The sequence below is a fragment of the Salmo salar genome, chromosome ssa01, assembly GCF_905237065.1.
Source record: "Salmo salar chromosome ssa01, Ssal_v3.1, whole genome shotgun sequence".
Taxonomy (NCBI): Eukaryota; Metazoa; Chordata; class Actinopteri; order Salmoniformes; family Salmonidae; genus Salmo; species Salmo salar.
Genome location: NC_059442.1, coordinates 126,182,713 through 126,204,865, shown reverse-complemented (window position 1 = coordinate 126,204,865; position 22,153 = coordinate 126,182,713). Strand labels below are relative to the sequence as shown.

The 22,153-nt window shown below is 41.2% G+C and overlaps 2 protein-coding genes across 7 annotated transcripts in view; both read left to right on the top strand.

The window, feature by feature from the left end:
- Nucleotides 1-4,317, top strand: part of rbm18 (RNA binding motif protein 18) — a 25,938-nt gene extending 21,621 nt beyond the window's left edge. For all 4 annotated transcript variants that reach the window (XM_014125961.2, XM_045688423.1, XM_014125952.2 and 1 more), the window contains exon 6: nt 2,911-4,317. In XM_014125961.2, the coding sequence (XP_013981436.1) occupies nt 2,911-3,070 (160 nt within the window). In that variant the 3' untranslated portion in view covers nt 3,071-4,317. The remainder of the gene's footprint in view (nt 1-2,910) is intronic.
- A 1,681-nt stretch (nt 4,318-5,998) lies between these two features.
- Nucleotides 5,999-21,635, top strand: lhx6a (LIM homeobox 6a). Of its 3 annotated transcripts, XR_006757082.1 has the most exons (10): nt 5,999-6,492; nt 7,270-7,344; nt 7,653-7,835; nt 9,449-9,570; nt 17,641-17,861; nt 18,307-18,407; nt 18,736-18,831; nt 18,986-19,175; nt 19,458-20,016; nt 21,312-21,635. XR_006757082.1 is itself a non-coding variant. In XM_014125934.2 (9 exons), exons 1-9 carry the CDS (start codon nt 6,415-6,417, stop codon nt 19,538-19,540), a joined length of 1,149 nt encoding a protein of 382 aa, XP_013981409.1. In that variant the 5' UTR covers nt 5,999-6,414; the 3' UTR covers nt 19,541-21,283. The 3 variants fall into 3 exon arrangements, 2 of the variants coding, with proteins under 2 accessions (XP_013981409.1, XP_013981417.1); XM_014125934.2 differs by lacking the exon at nt 21,312-21,635 and having other exon boundaries at nt 19,458-21,283; XM_014125942.2 differs by lacking the exon at nt 21,312-21,635 and having other exon boundaries at nt 6,001-6,492; nt 18,986-19,160; nt 19,458-21,283.
- Nucleotides 21,636-22,153: the final 518 nt, after the last annotated feature.

The following is a 22,153-nucleotide window of genomic DNA, read 5'->3' as shown; positions in this document are numbered from 1 at the left end:
CAGGGCAAATATTAGCCCATGAGTAAGCTCTGGCCACCTGGTAAACATGTTAAACTAAATATTTTTAAAGTGCTATAATGGTGGATTACTCAGATTCTCCAATATATTATTTTATTCAGATACTTTGCTGAGGGAGCCTAATTACCCTATAACTCATGTGCTGGTCCTCTCAGCCAAGTTTGCCTCGCCACTGTTGTCATTTTCGTTTTGTTTTCAACGGGTGTGGCTGAAATACGGGCGCAGCAGTCTACGGCACTGCATCTCAGCGTCGTTAGGGTTTGGCCGGGGTAGGCCGTAAATAAGAATTTGTTCTTAACTGACTTGCCTAGTTAAATAAAGATTTTTTAAAAAATATATAGAATTCACTAATTTGAGGGGGTGTCCAAATACTTTTGTGTGTGTAGATAAAAATAGAATAAAACATTTAAGTACGAATAAAACCCCACAAGAACTACGATGCGAGTTAAAGAAACACGAGAATGCCAGTATATACAGGTCAGTGTCAGTACCGTATTCGGTGTGCAGGAGTACTGGAGTGTGGTTGAGGTGGGTTTATACATAAAAAAAGTGGAAAGTAGCATTTATAAAAACAAATGGCCTCTTGAGCTCAAATGTAACACTTTTTATTTTATTGATGAAACAACCACGTCTAAGATGGACTTTAAAAGAGATCTTTGCTATTTTACAACAAAATCTCAATTGTTGATGTAAGTGGCATGTTATAGAAAGTTCCAGACCCTTTCCTTTTGCGATTTCACTTATTTTTTTTGAAACTTACCCAACCAGCGATTCACTTCGTCATCCTTGTTGTGTAGTACGGGGGTTTTGAAAAACATTAACAAATGCTCTGAAACACCCAAATGCATACTTTTAGAAATGCTGTCATTATAGTCATGCAGGTCTTTTAGATGTTGTACACATGAAATTGTCATTCCAAACTTTTTCCACAACATTAAATTCCATTTTCTGCGACTCGAGCAGTTACCCCTGTCCAGCTGTTCAATTGTCTGTGTAGCCTTCTGCTAGTTTTGCACTCTGAAATTCAAGTACTAGAACACCTTGAAAATAAGAATTTTCTCAAGTTAGTACTTCTAATATGAAAAATGCATTGGTCTTACAAATTAATTTCCAGGCAGACTACAGAGTTCTATTTCCTCATGTGTTTCGCGCTCTGTTTGCCAGGCAAACTCGGATATTCCACCCACACTGCCACTCAGCCAGGCAGGTACAGAACTGACTGATTAGGCACCACCAAACGTCACATCGATAGCTAAAATGCCAGTCAAATGTAGATGAAATCCTGCCTGGCAGGATATTGACGTTTATGAAGGGGTTTTGCCAGACCCAACCAGGGATGTAGTAGAGGGTAAACGCCATTTACGCACCTTTTTATTTGTGAAATAGCATTTACTCACGTTTTTATTTTGTTAATTATAGTTTACGCACTTATTATTGCATTCCCAGCGTTGATCAATGCTCAGAAGCCTTCTTGATCTGCGTTCTAATTACAAATTATTAATGTATGTTCGTCTGCTCCCCCGGATTTGCCTTGTTAGCAGCATATTCATTCACCTCTCTGTCCTACGGGAAACTCGGCTGTGTCAACAGGCATCCCCCAAACAAAAACTCCCTGACTCGGAGAACGAGTGTACATCCGGTAAATAGTCGCTGATATTTCAGTCAGATGTCTTGCTAGCTATGTAGCTCAAGGGCTCTGGTTGATAATATGGTAGCTAGTTATGGCTAGAAGGATGAAGTTAGAAGCTAACGTTGAATGGAGGCTGCAATGAAGGACGCAAAGGAGACACACAGAGAGAGGAAGCATTGAAGCAAGTAAGGAGAGAGGTTAGTAGTACAGTGGTTCCCAAACTTGGGGTCGGGGACCCATGTGGGGTTCTTTAAAATTTAAATAGGATCCCCTGAGAGACTCTTTAATCTTATCAAACACATTCATAACTTGTTTCTCTTCAAATGGGTATAGAATACAACATTTTAGAGTAAACTAGGGGCCTTTTACACTATTAGAATTCACTTTTATGTCATTGTGTTGGGACAGCCTGTTGGACCTAAGATTGTGTGAAATATAAAGATAATTTAAATATAAAGACAATTTAATATTGTTATCATGTACATTGAACTAAAATATTAACGCAACATGCCACAATTTCAAAGATTTTACTGAGTTACAGTTCATATAAGGAAATCAGTCGACGTCATCAGTACTGACTTACCACTCATGTATGTAATAAATAAGTAGTGAAACGTAATATTGAGTAAAACTTGTAAAGAAGGTAGTGATGAATAGTAAGTTGTTTTTTTTTCATCAGGTTGTGGCAATATACTGCCATCTGGTGGCAACTAGAAACAATTGCATAATAGGAACTACTGCAAATTGATGGTCCTTGAAAATAAATATTGGTGCTTGAAAAAGTACTTCAAAGGCCTTGAATTTGACTTGTCACTGTCTGTACGAACCTTGCTGAGAGCATTTCCATTTCTAAAAGGACATATTTGGTGTGGGTAAGTTTCTCAAAAACAAGTGAAAATTGCACAACCAAAGTGTCTGGACCCTTCTATAAACATTCCATTTACATAAAAAATTTAGATTTCTTTGTAAAAAAGCTAAATTCTCCTTGAAGGGAGAGTCCTCAGGAAAGTGCATTTAATTTAATTTACCATAAACTTCAATAACACAAACTCACCAACCATAGACCAGTCAGTGTGGAGGAAGAGAAGGAAGAGTTTCCTTTTTTTCCCTTTATTCCTGCTGCACCCCCCCCACTCTCCCTCGTTTACTTCCCCACTCACTCACTCACTCACTCACTCTGTAGCTCTCTCGCAGTCGCACTCTCTCCCTCTCTTGCTCTCTCCTACCCACTCACTTTCTCTTCTTCTCCCTCCCATACAAAGTACTAGTGCGAAGATTCGTGCGATCGAGGCCAAGCTTCAGATGATGGAGGAGAACCCAGACGAGGAGTACCAGGGCCCCTCAGCCTACATGTACAACAAGCCTCCGGAGAAGAAACGCCAACAGCCTTACAGCAGACCCTTCCGCAAGTTCAGGAGATGACACACAGGGGACAGAACATCGAACACCTAGGCTTGCAAAATTCCCCCGGTAACTTTCCCCAAACTCCCAGGTTTTCCAGAATTCCTTGTTTGAAGATTCCCAGTGTTCGAAGATTCCCAATATCAGAAGGGAATAAACAGGACATCTGGAATCCTCCAACCAGGATTTCTGGAAAACTTGGGAATTTTGACAAAGTTACTGGAATTTTGCAACCCTACCAATACCTGACTGGCTCAGTGACTTCCTCTACAGCGGTCTCCTGTAATAAGTTAACAGATTCCAAGACAATTGAAGTTCTAATTAACGTTACCATGATGCAAACTTATATATATATGGAATATGCTCAGATTGTTAAATTATTATTACACTGTAGTGTTGTGGGAGTTGCCTGATTCCAATCTGTTTGTGCTATTATCCCAACTCCTTGTCACTCATTGACAATGACTGCAATGGAGTTGGCAAGAGCACAAAAAGATCTGGGACCAGGCTATAGTCATGCCACCAAACTGTATGACTTCAGGTTTGGGCAGATGGCCAACAAGCCATTTACATTTATTTACTATTGTGTGTATTCTTACTTGGAAGAGGAATTATACATTTTTTTCAAGGAAGGTTTTTTTTTTTGTAATCTACTTTTCTACAACTTCAGCCAAAACAATTTTCAATGGCTATATGTATTGTATGATGTGTAGAATATCACACCTTCATTTATCTTACTATTGTTTTTCTGTTAGGATTTTTTTCAAATACATTGTTATTGTAATGTTTCATTTCTGTCTTTGCCGTTCAGTGTTGGGAGTTTGACATTATTACCCTTCATAATTCCAATTTGACCTGATGTAGTGGACTAATACAGTATAATATGTTTCTCACGTGCTCTGAGTCACTTGTTATCATTAGCATATTAAGTTGGTCTGTAACAAAAAAGGCAAGGCATAAAATCATGTATTTTAGAACTGAGTGGTTGTCACCATTCTGTGTTTCTTGTGATCAAAGAAGGTTACGCTAAATGTATTTTATTCATAACACGTATTTGGCTATATTTGAGTGTGATTCGAGGGTCATCATAAGTGGAGAATGTTGAGCAACTTTGGACAATATTACTATTTTTATTGATGTTATGACACCCAGTAAACTACATTGCAACTCAACTCGTAGATTATATTATTCAATCATAAAATTGTCCTTGAAAACAAATAGTATTTGTATTTTTTAATTTCAATGTAAATATACCGCCCTATATTGTTGTCTACGTGTTGTTTTTGAAGTTTTTACATGGCTATTTTATGTATCCCATAATTTGTAGATCTGCCAAATGTTTAGAAGAATCTGGTTCAACTGAGCAGGAGATTCCCATATCGATTTACCACTCATCGATGTTGTGCACGGTATAGCTCTCTATCTTCAATGAGGTTTATATCATTCCAGTCCTCATAGTCTGACTAATAAAAATACGCTAATAGAATTTACTTAAATCAAGAAATTAGCTTGATATCACATTGAGCTTTTTCACCCCGCTCCCATTAAGTTGCAAGCACCTGAAATGTGGACGTCCGATTGATGCCTACATGAGCGGTGCACGGTTACTCTGCCTGCAACCTGAATGGTAAGAAAAAGAGTAGGCCTACCTCAGAATATTTGACCTTTTACAACATTTTTCAATATGATTTATTTAGCAATCTTCCTGTGAATTGAACATGTTTTTACAGTGACATAGCTAAACGCCTGATATGATTGAAACAGCTTTCGGAAAATCACAAACTCTTGGTAGCATTCAACATGGTTCTCATTTTGAAAGGGAGATCCGTGCGCCTTCAGTTATGTCTGCAACCGTGACATATTTACTGCCAAAGTTCCAGTTACTCGCGCGGGTCTCAAGATGGTAGTCTGTATATTGGAAATCATAGGATGACCTGATTATGCATCATTTCAATCATTAATAAATAAATGACTGTTAGTTGGTATTTTTGATGCTGTGATAAATAGGCCTATGCGTTTTTAGGATTATCAGCATGAGTCAATGAGACAAGCATATTGTCTTCAAGGTCCTAGAAAGCCCATATTTGGGGTGAGAATGAGATGTCATGTTTATTTTGTGTCAGATTTTCAATAGATCCTCTTGCAGAATCAAACTTTTCCGTTGAGATTAATCTTTCAGTAATCGGATATAAGAAACAATTCCTAATATTAATATTTATTATAATAGTCAACGTATCAAATAATAATAAATTGACATTAGAGGCCTAACAATAAATTGGACTGTAAATAAACCTTTATTTTGTGTGTCTCGTTTAAAATCTTATCGCCTGTAGTCTCGCAAAGTGAAAGAATCTAAAATAATACATTTATAGCATGAATAATTTAACCTTAATAAACCTTTATGGTGCATAATTATGTTGCAATTATGCAAATTATAAAAACATGATTCGATGAAGTGGTATGTTTCTAATGACTGCCTTCTTTAGAATCACTTTACAAGAAAGATAGCCAGTTAAATCATTTCCAGAGAGACTTTGTTTTTTATGACGGTGTGTGTGTGGAATGCAGAAATAATAGGCTAATGTAAATATGTAATAATAAACACACATAAAAAGGAACTATTCAACACCTAAATAGTTGTTTTCAATTCAACCTAAATCCTAAAGCATTGACTTGAACCCACATTATCCAACATCAGACTTACTTTAACATGGAAATGGGTTATTTATTATGACCCATAACAGAAATTGCCTAATGCCAAAACTCCATTATAGCGGTGCTGTGTCAGAAAACTGGTGTCCATGAACCGTACCATATTCGCAGCCATAATACAAGTTTACCCTCCCCCCTCCAATCCTGGAGCGCAACTAAACTTTCACTTCAGACGAATTGCGCTTGGAGAGACGGTACCCCTAACCTGCTCTCACTAGTTGTGTCTCGCGTTCTTGCAGATCTCGAGCAAACCTGCCAACCCATCTACTTCCTGTAGTCAGCAATTCCATCCCTAACTGAGGGGAAAAAAAGGGAAGGAAGAATTTTCTAAGTGTTCTAAATAAGGCGTTCTGAAGAGCAACCTCCACTTGGTCGTCCGTCTGCAACACCCACGAGCTTCATCATATAGATACCATAACTGTTTCTCATGTTTTATATCGCATGTGTGCTGGGAGGCCGTTGCATCGATCGTGGTTAGAAGTAAAACACGCTGTGGGTTCAAAACAAGAAGTGTATTAACCCTGCAAATCCATGGCACGGAGAATACAATAGATGCGCATCTTTTTTTGCATGAAAGTGAAATCAGTTCAAACTCCGAGCTTGGGAAGGGAAGGGAACTCGACTTACGTTCTATCAGAATCCCAAGTGCGTTCATGTATTGGAAAAATGAGGTTTTGGCCCCTCTACCAGAGGGAAATAAGTTTTTATCCGAAGGAATTCCCTCAAAACAGGTAATGTGAAGAAAACAATCGCCTACAATAATAGCCTATGCGTAAAATATATGCGTAAAAAATAATTTGGATTTGAAAGATTGCTTTCTGGTTTAGCATGCATGTTTAAGATACCCTCATAGTATTGGCTGATACCACTGTATAGACTACACTAGGATCTTACTGCTAATCTATCTGCTGTCATCATGTTGCTTTCTTAACTGCAACTGTTTTTATGTGTCTTAAATTGATATCATAAGAATCACTGGCTGTGTACAAAGATCAGCTGCGCCTCGCGCCATGAAGAGACAAGCGCGTCTATTATGAAGTGTGATTTGCAGTCCACCCTCTTCAACATGCCAATTCGCCAGAGAAGAATTAGATTTTAATTAGTGCCATTAAAAATCAAATTTGCCATTCTTTGGGTGGCCCGTTGCCTTTTCTGATTGACAGTTGAAATTGACACTCCGGGTCTCCTCTTATCGTGAGCATTTCAAGCTATTTGTAATTGCAGGTAGTTTTTTTTTCGGTTCCCTGGATTGCGAGGAAAACACGATTACTTTAAGAGCCATGGGTTAAGTGCAGAGAAAAATCAATCCAAATTGAAATAGCTTCATTAAAACGGCAGCTTTTGTTGCAGGGCCCTAAATAGTCCACAACAGTTAAAATCGGGAGTTATTGTTTGAACGCTTTATATAGCTTCAGGGCTGCAATGTCTCTCAAGGATTTCATGGCTGGAGATGGATAGTACGTTAGCCGCGAGTTGACTTCGACTTGCCGTTGAATCTTGTCTTGTAGGTGATTTCTCCAGAAACGCCGCAGAGTACACCGGGTGCCTCGCGCTGCGTGGAAGCCAAATACACACACGTCATGGTGAGAAGTTATGTAAACGTTTTAATGCATTATTTGCAATGTGTGCATTGCTGTTTATTATTATAGCATCTGACGCTTAAATTATTGCCATGCGTAAAATGTAATGTTATTGCTATTAGTTGTCTATTGCCTGTCAAGTATTTATGCAACATATATGGTGACCCTGATAGCGAGCCTAAATATGCTTTTCTATGCTAAGCATGACTTGGGTCATGAGGTAGCCTATAGACTGTAATATTTCAAATATTTAGGTCCAGATGCGCTAAAAATGTATCCCTGTCCTTATTTTTGACTTGTTTCTCGTGCAGTCTCACTCGGACGGAGAATCGCACCGATCGAACATGGAGAGGGAGGACACGCACTCCTCCCCGAGTCCCCCCTCTACCCCGTATATCTGCTCGCCTATCTCCACCGCCTCCTCCGTGCCGTCCACCGGGAAGAACGTGTGCGCTAGCTGTGGTTTGGAGATCCTGGACCGATACCTACTCAAGGTGCGAGTGCGCGCGTTATTTGGTCATGAAAAGGCTAAAACCGCACGAGCATAGGATTTATTTTTTGGCGAATGTAAAACAGATACGGAAAATCCTTTTGACTTGTTTTTGTTTTTACAACTTTACAAACATGTTTGATGTATTTAGCCCAAGCTACATCCACGTTGACTACATTATCTTCTCTAAATATTAATACGAATATAAATAAAATCATACTCCGAATTATGAAACCCTGAAATAATTTAGTAGGCTAAAGTGTTGATCTTCTGAAGCTCCATTGTTTTGAACATAAGATTTTTTTTTCTAAAACAAAAGAAAGGACAGTAGCCTAGATAGGCCAGGGTCATACATCATGTTATGGTTTTTCTGTCTTTCAAATTCACATCAAGAACAACGCCCAGCCTCGCTTTGCGTGCTCCGGAGTAAAAACAACTGGCTGGGAGTGTTTTGCAGAGTTGCAGGAAGTGTGTGTTACTAAACTAAGGGGATCATTATTCCACTATCTGTGCTCCATTTCTTTTAAGTCTTTATATGGAAGCGATACATGTGGAAACTATTTTATCAGGAAGCGATGCATGTTCATTTTAAATGCATAACTATATTCATTTTGTAATCGATTCTTTATATGCTATTTATATTTAAATTATATTAACATTTTGCTTCTATAAAAAAAATGTATTCAGAAAACCTATAGCATAATGATATTTGATGTATGGGGTTTGTGCGGTAATATTAGCTGATCATAAAAAATAATTTGAAATTCACCCATAAAACAGACCCAATTGTCCACTCCACCAAAGCTCGCTGTATATTATTTTCTGTTTAATAATCTATATGCCTAGTGCTGCAAGGACATACCCCTTTATTTTTCACATGGCCCATTTTCTTATATGGAGAACGAAGTAATAATCTAATATTTGTGTATATCTTAAAATTGATATTTCATTCGTTGCCTTTACTTGGTAGGCTAGGCCTACGCTACACGGGCAAACATCGAGAAGAACAAAAACAATTATAAGATATATTTATTACATTTACATTTACATTACATTTGAATTATTCTTCAACGAATTGTAAGGTTTAGGAATAATTTTAACATTAAAGGCAATAATAAAAATCACACAATATTCAAACATTTTGCATGGTCTGCGTATGTATGCACACTTGATGAGTGAAAACACAATTTAGCTGAAGTCAAATGGCCCAATGGCCATACGTGTTGTATACATGTTTTACATGCGTAATCAAATTGAAACTTATCGGATAGAGGGAAACATATTTATTATAAAAGTTCTACTGTCTTTGTAGCTCCACCAAAATATCAACTAAGTCATGGATGTTTTTTTATTGGAACAAAATCAATTGCAAAGTGCATAATAGCCTACATGAATTATGCTAGTTTTACAGTTGTTTATTTTGTTATTATTATTGGACATGTTCATTAACTTAAATCGTTTAGCCTAGGCTACTATTTGAGAAATAATGTAATTTGACCTATTCAATTTGATTTCACATAGGCTATATACAGACATATTGTTATAATTATTATTACTATGATGATGATGATGATTATTATTTAAGCTTCTTTTTTTTACCACTGTTTTGTTTTGCAGGTAAATAACTTGATCTGGCACGTGAGGTGTCTGGAGTGCTCTGTCTGCCGGACGTCGTTACGTCAACACAACAGCTGTTACATCAAAAACAAAGAGATCTTCTGTAAAATGGATTATTTCAGGTAGGGTAAGTTTTTGACTTTGTTTTCAAAATATTATGGATGTTTGCTTCCGCCTGCCGCCTGCCGTACGAAAACCTGCCTCTCCTTTGCGTGATAGTGGCCGTGCGCATAATTGTATGTGTCGGTGTTTAAAAAGGTATTCAAAAGCTTATAAGCAAAATAAGGGTAGGAGTTAACTGTAGCCACTTTTTATGAATCCCATTGTTGAGGCTACGTCGTCGGCCTAAATATTGAGGTGTTATAAAATAAATGTAATTCTGCTGGTATAGGCTTTTGTTATGGGGCGTGCAGTGAGACGTGTTTTGGAGGAATTATAAATTGATGGGATATTATACGCGCATATAATGATGAAGATGATATCAATGGGGCGGCAGGTAGCCTAGTGGTTAGAGCGTTGGGCTAGTAACCGAAAGGTTGCTAGATTGAATCCCCGAGCTGACAAGGTAAAAATCTGTCGTTCTGCCCCTGAACAAGGCAGTTAACCCACTGTTCCTAGGCCGTCATTGTAAGTAAGATTTTTTTCTTAAATGACTTGGCTAGTTAAATTTAAAAAATGCGCATAACACTGGGCAATATCCATGCTTCTTTGCCTTGCAGTTTTGAATAACAAATGTATTAAATCATATTAAAAAAGAATTATAACAATAAGCAATTGCAAAAGCCCTAGGCCAGTAGGCCTTATAACAACAACGCCAATACCACATCAATAATAATGATGTTACGACATACAACACAACTTAACACGACTTAATTTGTACAGGTTTACACTTTTTAAATCATCGTCAGTTTGTCAGCTTGTCTCTTGATTTAAAAAGCAAAGAGAGATCAACTAATTACAATCTGATTATATAATCGCATACACATTTAGCAGGTGTTATTGGGGGGGGGGGTGTACTGAAATGCTTGTATGATACTGTAGGATACTATCCGTTATTCTATTGTTATTCTATTGTTATCTAATCTGCTATTCTATTGTCATATAATCTAATACATACCAAAACATGTATTGTGACCAAATATAAATCAAGACTAATCTCTGGACGGATTTCGTGAGATTGTCTAACAGAAATCAAATCAAAATCAAATGTTATTTGTCACATGCGCTGAACACAACAGGTGTAGACATGAAGACATGAGAAGATATTCACAGTAACACTTACTGATAACGATTCCAATCAGTGCTACCCTAAGACTACAATTTGTTGGGCTATTATCATATAGCATGTTGTTACACACTACTTCTACAGTTCCTACACACAATAACACAATAACACATTGCTTGCACTATTATATTTGTTGATAGTTTCATATTTTTCCACATTATTTAACACACACAAAATATACATCAAACATAATTGCTTTCAATGCTCTCAATGTTGTTATATTTTCTATAATATTCTATATTTATATATATTTATATTTCACCAGCTTCATTCATACAACACATTTGACACAATATTTACAAATACCTGTAATTACATACATACGCACGCACGCACGCACGCACGCACGCACGCACGCACGCACGCACACACACACACACACACACACACACACACACACACACACACACACACACACACACACACACACACACACACACACACACACACACACACACACACACACACACTGCAGAGTAAGAATAACACTCCGCGGCTAAAGCTAAACTGTGAAGTCTCATGCAACATGCGCGTCTCCAGTGTATCATGATTGCAGAGCACTCAACACAGAGCCTGAATGCAAGCTCTCAATTGGCCAGGCCTCCTCTCCTCCGCATCCATTTCCAGTCAATGTGAAGTGACTGGCCCTTTAAAGTCGATACTGTGTTTTAGGAGCTGCTGCCTCGGAAGGTTTATTTTCTGTGTTAGGCTAATAATCTGAAGTGATGCTTCACAAGATGTTTCATCTAAAGCCCTTCACAGAGAGACCCGGTCCCTGTGTAGCACAGTGGATCTATTGAGATAGGAACATCCACACTTGTGTCCACGCATGCGGGCGTGGAGTCTAGTTACCAGATCAGCATCAAGGCTTAGACTACAGAACTAAAAGAAGTCAATGTCAACCAAGAATGTATTACTGGACTTTAGTAATAGATTAACACCATCAGAGATACATGCAGGGAGTGTAAACGTGATATAGTTTTTTAAATATGATGCTTATGTAATATGTTTACAAGAGAAAATTATCAATACTGAGCTACTATGATTGCAAAGCTCAATTGATCCATGAGACGGTCTCTCATAACGCAGGGTAAATGTCAAACACTATCTGTCTATAGCTTCTTATTTAATAGCTAGAGGTAATGTTCATCTGAGTTAAAATACTAAAAAACTGTATGCATCCTGAGAATATCACATGGAGTTTGTCATTAACAACTAATTATATTGAACTCTTCTGGCTCAGAATTGTTCCATTGTTCCATTCATAATAAACTGCAGAGGGAATTGCTTTACAGCTGAGCAAGGTCATATTTAAAAAGGAGATCATTGCAGAATGATATTGCCTGTCATTTAATTTACGGACCGATATGTTGAAATATTCAAATGTACATATTGGTTTCTATTTATGGAAAGTTTTCCAGATGATCGAAACATTTTGGACATTCATCTGGTAAAGTTTAATATTGTAAGCCATACAGTGTGACCATCTGTTGTAGGAAAGAGGAGTCCACCATACGCCCCACGATACAACGCGCAGAACCTCCTGCGTTTCTCCTTCGTAACTAGTGTCCCCTCACGTGAGATGCGGGTCGTGTACTTTTATGGTGCTCAAAAAGATATTCAAAAACTTGAACAAAAAATGCGTTTGAACTTAACTGTTGCCACGTTTTTAAAATCCCATTATTGTAAGAAATACACCCATCTGCTGTCGGAAGAGGAGTGCAACACTGAACGCAACGCAACCCACAGAACCTCCAGCGTTTCTCGTTCATAATTCCCCCAAACATTCTAAACTGGTCGTTTCTTGTTTTATTTATTTCATTCGGGAATAATTCCACATCATAAAGATCTATTTTTCCTGGTGACGGACGCAAAATTATGTGCCAAATGGCACCAAATCCCCTAAATAGTGCACTGACTAGAGCCCCAAGTGCCCTGGTCAAAAGTAGTGCACTGTAGAGAATAGGGTGCCATTTGAGACGCTACCACAAGAGTATGGTGGCATGTTGGGAACATAACTAGAGGCGGAATGTGATTGACTGTCTAACGTATTATTGTGGACATAGTGAATGGGCTTTAATGGTTCCAAGCTTGAGAGGGAGCTTGGCACTAGAGAGGGAGCCTGGGAACGGTTTGTCCCGACAGTCAGTGGGCACAGCGGCATCTCTGTATGCGTCTGTGTGTGCGTGCGTGCATGCACGAGTTTGTGCGTCTGTGTGTGCGTGCATGCTTGTGTGTGCATGTGTGTGAAAAGTTTCGCACCCCAGGCAAAGTCATAGTCAGTGGGCACGTTAGCATCTCCCTGCTCTGACTCCAATCCCTCAGAGGATGGCAACAGGTCCTGCAGAAAGAGAGGTGTGTGCGTGTGTGCAGGTGTGTGTGGTTGCGTCAGAGAGGTGAAGGGAGTGACCCTGCTTAGGGGTGTGTGATGTGGGGGGGGGGGGTTCATACTGGCACTGTTGCTGTGAGGGTTCAACAACACCAGCACAGAGCTGTGAGGGTTCAACAACACCAGCACAGAGCTGTGAGGGTTCAACAACACCAGCACAGAGCTGTGAGGGTTCAACAACACCAGCACAGAGCTGTGAGGGTTCAACAACACCAGCACAGAGCTGTGAGGGTTCAACAACACCAGCACAGAGCTGTGAGGGTTCAACAACACCAGCACAGAGCTGTGAGGGTTCAACAACACCAGCACAGAGCTGTGAGGGTTCAACAACACCAGCACAGAGCTGTGAGGGTTCAACAACACCAGCACAGAGCTGTGAGGGTTCAACAACACCAGCACAGAGCTGTGAGGAGGAGTGAGCATTGAGCTGGGTCCGCCAGCCTGGTGTTTTTCTGATGGTAACCTGATACAGAGCCACTGGTCTGAGGTTTATAATCACCAGCAATTAAAGCCCCAAGCCCAGCACCCAGTGTTGTCCGGGTCAACATGTTTCTGAGCGTAGATTCCTGTCACACTCGACACACATAGACACACGCAGGAACACACACACGCATGCGCGCCCACACAGGGATCACTACGTCTCTGAGTCTCCCGTTCCAACAGGCGCTTAGGGAAAATGCCTAATCTTTCTGTCCACGTCGGGTGTGTTGTGTGTGTGTGTGCGTCAGTGTGCGAGCACGTGTGTGTGTGTGTGTGTGTGTGTGTGTGTGTGTGTGTGTGTGTGTGTGTGTGTGTGTGTGTGTGTGTGTGTGTGTGTGTGTGTGTGTGCCTGCCATGGGAACCTGCTTATGTAAAACTGACTGTGCCTACTTCCACACAAAGACCTTTGTTTATTTACTCTTGTCCAGCCGTCAGTCATTAAGGTGAAGTTTTTTACAATATGGAAATTGTGTGTGCATTCTGCTACACAATAATAATGTTATATGTGACCCATATCAGCATAAGGCTCCCTTGGCCCCGTCCCCATTTACCCTGAAACCCCAAATACTTCTATTCCCTCCAGTGGGGGCAGCAATTAAAATAAAACATGGAGGATTTTGTATTGTGAAATGGACATGGTTGGAAGCCATAGTGATGAATGATGGGGCATTGTTGTGGTTGGGACCAGAAGCATCCCCATATGCGGAGTTCGTTTGTTTACAATGATCTTAACCAGTGACTGGTCAGGTGTGTATAAAACCGTCAAACTGAATTTATTGCTCTGCTGCAGAGAGGGTTTGATTGAAAACTCTCTCCACCTTTCCACTGTGCAGCTTGACATTCCACCTCAATGGTGTTTCAACACCAGTTTACTTGCTAGGCCTGTAGGAAGGGTTAGACTGCCGGGAGTCCTGAGGACCAGACAGGCATCACTCACTCCTCATTCTGGCTCTGGAGAGAAAAACAAGGAGATATTTCTCATTTGTGTCAGTCTCTCATCTGGCTCTGGACTGACAGCTGTTGTAATGGGGCGTAATAGCAGGAAATCAGAGTGGGTTTACTCTGCCTAAGGGGGGTGGGTGGTGGAGGAGCAGAGGGGTAGAGGGGTATGGGACAGAGCAGGCGCTGTAGTAACTAAAGCCTCTCTGTCAGCCAGGCCCCGAAACAGAAACACAGCGAGCCGTGAGCTGCCGTGAGCCGCAGGCCACACAGGAAGTTGCAAAGCACCGCCAATCAGGGGCACCCTGGGATGCTGACACGGTAACCTGAGTGGCCGTCCTCGCCTCTGCGTTGGGGTTGGGGCGGTCTGCGGTGCTAGGGGACGGAAGGTGTGTGCGTGTATGAGGTTGGGGGGGAGCTGCCGTATGTAGCCTATCCAGCCGCCCTCATCAACCCGCCCCGCTGTCAGCCTGCTTCCCGCCAGGCACTGATGAGGTCTCCGTAGCAACTGAGAGGAGCATGCCGTGAGTGAAACCAGACCTGGTAGAGGAAAAAGAGACTTGAGATGTCAGATTGTCTGACAGGAGAAGTCAGGAAGGTAAACAAACACACTGAGGCTCAGGACACCAGGATGTGTCTGTCCTTTACTGATTTAGGAGGAAATTAGGTGTTTTTACCTGGTAGGAAATAGGGCAAGTATCCTGTTTGGATAAGAAAATATGCCTATATCTCATACAATGGTAATTTTGGTCTTCATTTCAGACTGGGGACTAAAAAAGGAATGCGTGTTGGAATGCTTTCATAATAGTATCTGCAGAAAAAAATGTACATGGACATTTCAATAAGAAATTTGCCCATGTTCAAGCTCAATAATCTTGGGGATGAATATACTTCTCTTCAGCTGTAGGTAGATGAATGTGGAGCTGAGCGGAGCAGAGAGGAGGGCTGGAGGAAAGCTTTGTGGAGAGAATGTTCCTCCTAAAGGTAATAGGGGATTGGCATACACCCAGAATAAACACCGGCTTTTTGATACAAAGGCATAATTAACTACAAAGCTAGTGAAGACGAAGAAAGATGATGATATGCACACACATGCGTGCATGCCGTGCAAAAAAAACACACAGACACACACACGTAGACACACACACACACACGCACACACACTTCTGTGTTGTGTCGTAGAGTCTGAGGCAGACAAGCTGTCATGGTAGATTACAGTTCTGTTCCACAACATTTCTTTCTTAACTGTCCTCCACAATGCATCATTAATCAACACGCGGTATTCTCAATAAAGAGGGCCATAGATAGTCGGGTTTAAAGTACACAAACACTGGAATAGTTTCACAAAGTTTGAATAGACTTTTGCTGTGAGCAGTGTGTATTCTCGCATAATGACGTGTAGTATACTGTACCTCCGGTCCTTACCCTCATAACTCAGTAGTCCTATCTATGAACTCAAATGGATGTAGCAGGAACAGAGCATTTTAGGTGATCGGGCAAGGGAAGGAGAGGTGTGTGTGTGTGTGACTGTGCGTGTGTGTGTGTATATCGTAGTACTGTGTGTGTGTGTACTGTAGTATCTTTTCCCAGGAAAGAGGCTGAGACATCCAGCCAGCCAGGTCTGTACAGTCAGTCTCAGACCTGTCTTAGTACGTCGATGTGTCATTTCTTTGTGGACGTATCCCAGAGTGCTTCTCTTTCAGCACTAGAGTCAGTGGAGCGGGGAAGCCAAGCACATAAGAACTCAGACTCAACCTCATGGCGTCATTCTGGAACTGGGATATCCCAAATGGCACCCTATTCCCTATATAGTGCACTACTTTTGACCGGGGCCTACAGGGCCGCTGTGTCGGAAATAGGGTGCAATTTGGGACGCCTGGCATTGAGCCGGGGAGATGCTGCCTTCTACCAAATCAGTCTGCTGCTCCCTGCCTGGTCGGCAAGGGGTCATTTCCTCTTAGTAGACTGACTCGACTCTCCTTGTCATACACGCATGAACGCAAGCGCGGACACACCCACAGATGGTCAGGCTAGGGGCCATCTGCAGACCATTAGTACAGCCTTTCTCTGTCCGTCCACATCGGCCCCGCCCTGCCCCTGAAACACTGACTGGGTCGACCCGAATGTCTGGATCTAAACTGGCTGGACATGTCCAGTTCAAACAAACTAACACCTGATCTCTCAATAGCCTCTTTGATGAAGGTTATGACAAGGCCAGTCAGGCAGTCAGAAACGATCAACTAAATGTAGTACTTCATTGATAGTACTTCAGTTTGTCATATGTGCCCCTCGTTGCATATACTTACGTGGCTAACAGCTGTGATATTGGTGTAAAACATCAAATTGGCTAAATATTCTTCATGTCAAAATCATGACGGTAGGAACATTTACTTTGGCAAAAATGGAGCCCGGATAGCGAGGCCAAGACATTCAGTGAACCTATTAGTTTGAAATGAAATAATTCTCCACTTCCATTCAACTCATAATGTAAACTGATGGACTGAACAAGCAAAAACCAAGCTCTGCAATATTGACAGAACCATTTTTATTTCTATTTCAAGTGATCTACAGTAGGCTATCTATTAAAAAATATATATCAGCATGATTCTCTCTGTCTTTCTTTCTCTCTCTTCTCTCTCTCGCCCTCTCTTAAAATCAGACCAGAACATGTAATCAGCCAGGCTCTGCTTCAAATCTATAATGTTAGTGTCCTCAGAAGAGCTGATTGGTTCAGTGTGGAACAAGTGTTGAAAGTTTAAAAAAAGTTGATATATGGAAGACTTCATTTATTTATAAATCATTGGAAGGTGGGGATACCTGATTTATTGAAAGGTCCAGTCCGAATGTCGCTTTTCACATTGTGCATCCATTTAAATTCATGGATTTGACTAGTTCAATTCAGTTCTAAACACGGTCATATTTTGTACATAAAGTTGACATAATAAGAAGTCTGGTTATAGACCGTTTTTTTTAAATTCTTTTTTTTGTCCTCCTCTATAGCAGAATATTGATGCCACAGCTCTGTCTTCTCTCTCTCTCTCTCTCTCTCTCTCTCTCTCTCTCTCTCTCTCTCTCTCTCTCTCTCTCTCTCTCTCACAGTAAGTTCGGTACAAAGTGTGCCCGGTGCGGCCGCCAGATCTACGCCAGCGACTGGGTGCGTCGAGCCAGGGGCAACGCCTACCACCTGGCGTGCTTCGCCTGCTTCTCCTGCAAGAGGCAGCTGTCCACGGGGGAGGAGTTTGGCCTGGTGGAGGAGAAGGTGCTCTGCAGGATCCACTACGACACCATGGTGGAGAACCTCAAACGAGCTGCCGAGAGCGGTGAGTCTCTGGGCTCTCTAGAACCTGCTCTGAGTGGGTTCACTAGTCTAGAGCGTCCTATCTCAGTGTTCTCTCTAGAACCTGCTCTCTAAAGTTGCTGTCAAAACGATAACCTACTGTATGTGTACACTTTTATATAGTATACAGCTACACAACACTATAGGCTTCTATCCACTACACTACAAAAAAGGTGCTATCTAGAACCTAAAAGGGTTCTTCAGCTGTCCCCATAGGATAACCCTTTGTAGAACCCTTTTTGGTTCCAGGAAGTACCTTTTTGGAACATAAGATTGTATAACACTGTGATGTAACTGTGGTGATAACAATTCTCACTGGGAAAACTCTAAATATAGCTTTTCCCCCCTCTCTTTTTTTTCCCTGTCTTTCTCTCATTCTTCCCTATCCTCCCTTTCTTTCTCCCCGTCTCTGTGCCCCGGTGTCTCAGGCAGTGGCATCACTCTGGAGGGGGCGGTGCCGTCAGAGCAGGACAGCCAACCCAAGCCTGCCAAGAGAGCACGCACCTCCTTCACCGCTGAGCAGCTGCAGGTAAGTCACAGAGGAGGGAACCTCAGGTCCCTGTCTCCTCATTTCTATTTCCAATAATAAGTCAATAATATATTACAATTCTTTTACAAATAGGCTGGGGAATATGATTTCTCCGTCTTAGTCACCTTCTAAATGGTCATTGCTGGCAACATTGTCAGGTGTTGTTTGGTGTCTCATTCATTTCAAATGGGCTCGTTGTAGTTTAGCTCTGCGGCGATATTCCATTTTCATTTCTGGGTAGCTGATACTACACTATTTGCTAATATACAGTCAAAATAGCTGAGACAGTGAGGTCGTGTATTTCGAATAACTTATGTACAATTCCCAGGTGATGCAGGCTCAGTTTGCGCAGGACAACAACCCCGATGCACAGACCCTGCAGAAGCTGGCGGACATGACGGGTCTAAGCAGGAGAGTCATACAGGTGAGGGTCCGTTCACGCCGTCTCAAAGCAATAATGTAAATAAGTTGTAAGTTGCTTTGGAGTGTATGCTAAGTGTCACATGACTCATGGTGGTAAAACAATGAGAATATAGCTACATATATATATGACAGCTGGTAACATTGCATTTTCATAGGTTTGGTTTCAAAACTGCAGAGCAAGACACAAAAAGCATACCCCCCAGCACAGCGGACCCTCACAAGGCCACCCCCAGTCCCGGATGCCCCCTTCGCTGCCCGACGATCTGCATTACTCCCCCTTTGGCAGTCCTGAGAGGGCGCGTATGGTGGCCCTGCACGGATACATCGACAGTGAGTGTTACGTTGGTTAGTCTCTTCACTACATCCTCACAAAGCCCTCCACTCTGCTTCACCAACTCCCTTTTCAGTACTTTCACCCTTGTGTCTCCTCTCAGAGAAAATAAAGAGGTGGGATTTGTCCTTGTCTACTCTGTAGAGGCTGTGTTTCGCTGTGTCAATAGTTCAAGTTTTCTAACAATTAAACAAATTGTGCTGTGCTTGAGTATGTTCCTTTACTGCTCCCCCATCTTGTAACTGTGCTGAACTGAGTTATAATATTTCACGTGTCCCTCTCTTCTGTTCCACCAGGCCACCCATTCTCCGTTCTAACGACACAGAGCCTGAACCCCCATCAAGCCATGTCGCTGCCCCAGCTACCCCTCAGCCGCTAACTAATGTACGCTGCCGCCGCCACCCCCCCCCATGACCTCTGACCCTTGAATCCTGACCTCCCATCAGCAAGATGACTTAAGGAAAGGATCAAGATTTGAGAAGCTCTCTACTCTTGACCTCTCACCCTTAACCACTCGGACAGAGAGCGAAAGAGAAAGAGAGACTGTCTCATCGACTCTTTCCCCACGAACAGGATTATGATTATACAGCCAGTCTGACTGTTGTCATGGAGGATGTGAGCCCTTCCTTTTGCTCACTGGGACTTATTCAAGGTCAAGACACATTGAACCAGACTATGAGCTCCTTGTGCAGAGCTGGACTGAAAGGACTCCTCTCTCCATCCTCCGATGGGGGTGACGGGACCAGGCTAACAGGAATACAGCCTCATGTGCGCTGTCAAATTTCTGAAGATTTACTTATGAGGGGGAAAAAACGGCAAGGGATTGGACTTGTGGGCTTGACAGAGGACACTGAGGTAAGAAACCTCCCTCGTTTCTCTCTATGATTATACCATGAAGGAATGCGAAATAATTGAGTTTTGTTGTGGAATCTACTTCGAACTTAAAATTTGTACGATTTTTTTTTTTTTAAGTCACAGCTGTTAGTATTGGTATTATTTGAGATCATGTGGTAATTTGCTCTTCGTTAATACACTGTCATCAGCAGCCTTCTGTACAGGATATAAGCCTCAGATGAGGGTAGATTGTGTGCCTTATCTTATCCATGATAAGCAAACAGAACAACCCTAATACGGTTGTTTTCAATTATGACTCATTTCCAGGCAGCTGAGGTAAAACACCAATTCACAGAGAAAACTAAAAACTCAAATTTATTAGGATGATTTTTTTAAATAGCCAAGGTGTAACTTTACATTTTTACTGGTGAAAATATTGAAATACCATTTTTTTGGGGGGGGGTGATTTTAATTTTCACCACGTCATCATGTGCAAAGATTATGATAAATATAAATGTATTATTATAATATAGATATTTCAATCATTTGAAGCTCCAAATTGTAAAATTATGATTTACAGTAACAGCCTTGTGAGGCTTTTGACATTGGCATACCTCTGTTAAGTGTTGAACAATCACAGAGTAAAGTGTTGAACAATCACAGAGTAAAGTGTTGAACAATCACAGAGTATGAGAGAAAGAGAGGGAGGTCTGAAATGTGTTACCGGATAATCTTCCTCCAGTTGTAAAGAAGAACTAAAAGACGATACATGTCACATTACATGTAATACCTACCCTTTTCTAACCAGGTGTATTGTCACTAATTTATCATTTATGTCTGTGCAGGATCCATGTCAGGTCAGTGTTTTTGTTGTTGTCTTCTACAATTGTCCAGCCTGTGTTTGCTTCACTTCTATGGGGTGAAATGGAGATGTGGTACAGCGGACTGGGGATATGATGTGTATATAGACGTTTGTGGCTGGTCAGCCTGACTGGCAGACAGACAGGGGAGAGGGAGATTGTGTGAAACTGTAACTTTGTGTCTTGGCTGTGGAGTGGAGTCAGTGAGGAATAGGATCCTGTGTTTACAAAGGGACTAAGGGAGACAAGACCTCAATGTTCTCGTATTTATTGAGACAATAGCCTGTAAGCACTTTTTTTTTCGGAAATTGTCAAAATTGTCTTGTTTTATTAAAAAAATAAAATGAAATCGAACGTTTATTTGATTGACCGTGCATCACATAAATGTTTTGTGTACTAAATGCAATAAAATGGACTTTAAAATGTGACAATTGTATTTTTTTTTTTACATTTCAGTTAGACCCTAACAATTTGATGGAAGAAGCCCTTCTGAGCCCCTAATCCCAAACAATCCACAAGCAAGGACGCACAATCCACACACACTGGAGACAATTTAGAGCCAATTTAGAAACAGATCTGGGAAAATCAGTGGTTCGTATCAAGTGATCCTGAGGGGCTGGATAACTGATCTCTGTATGTATTATGCTACTCATTGTACATTTGTATATACAGTGCGTTCAGAAAGTATTCAGACCCCTCGACTTCTTTCACATTTTGTTAAGTTACAGCCTTATACTAAAATGTATTAGATCGTTTTTTCCCTCATCAATCTACACACAATACCCCATCATGACAAAGCAAAAACTGTCTTTTATAATTTTTGGCAAATTTATTAAAACTGAAATATCACATTTACATAAGTATTCAGATCCTTCACTCAGTACTTTGTTGAAGCACCTTTTGCAGCGATTACAGCCTCGATTCTTCTTGGGTACGATGCTACAAGCTTGGCACACCTGTACTTGGAGAGTTTCCCAAATTCTTCTCTGCAGATCCTCTCAAGCTCTGTCAGGTTGGATTGGGAGCGTCGCTGCACAGCTATTTTCAGGTTTCCTCAGAGATGTTCGATCAGGTTTCAAGTCTGGGCTCTGGCTGGACCACTCAAGGACATTTGGAGACTTGTTCCGAAGCCACTCCTGCGTTGTCGTGGCTGTGTGTTTAGGGTCATTGTCCTGTTGGAAGGTAAACCTTCGCCCCAGTCTGAGGTCCTGAGCGCTCTGGAGCAAGTTTTCATCAACGATCATTCTGTACTTTGCTCCATTCATCGTTGCCTCGATCCTGACTAGTCTCCCAGTCCC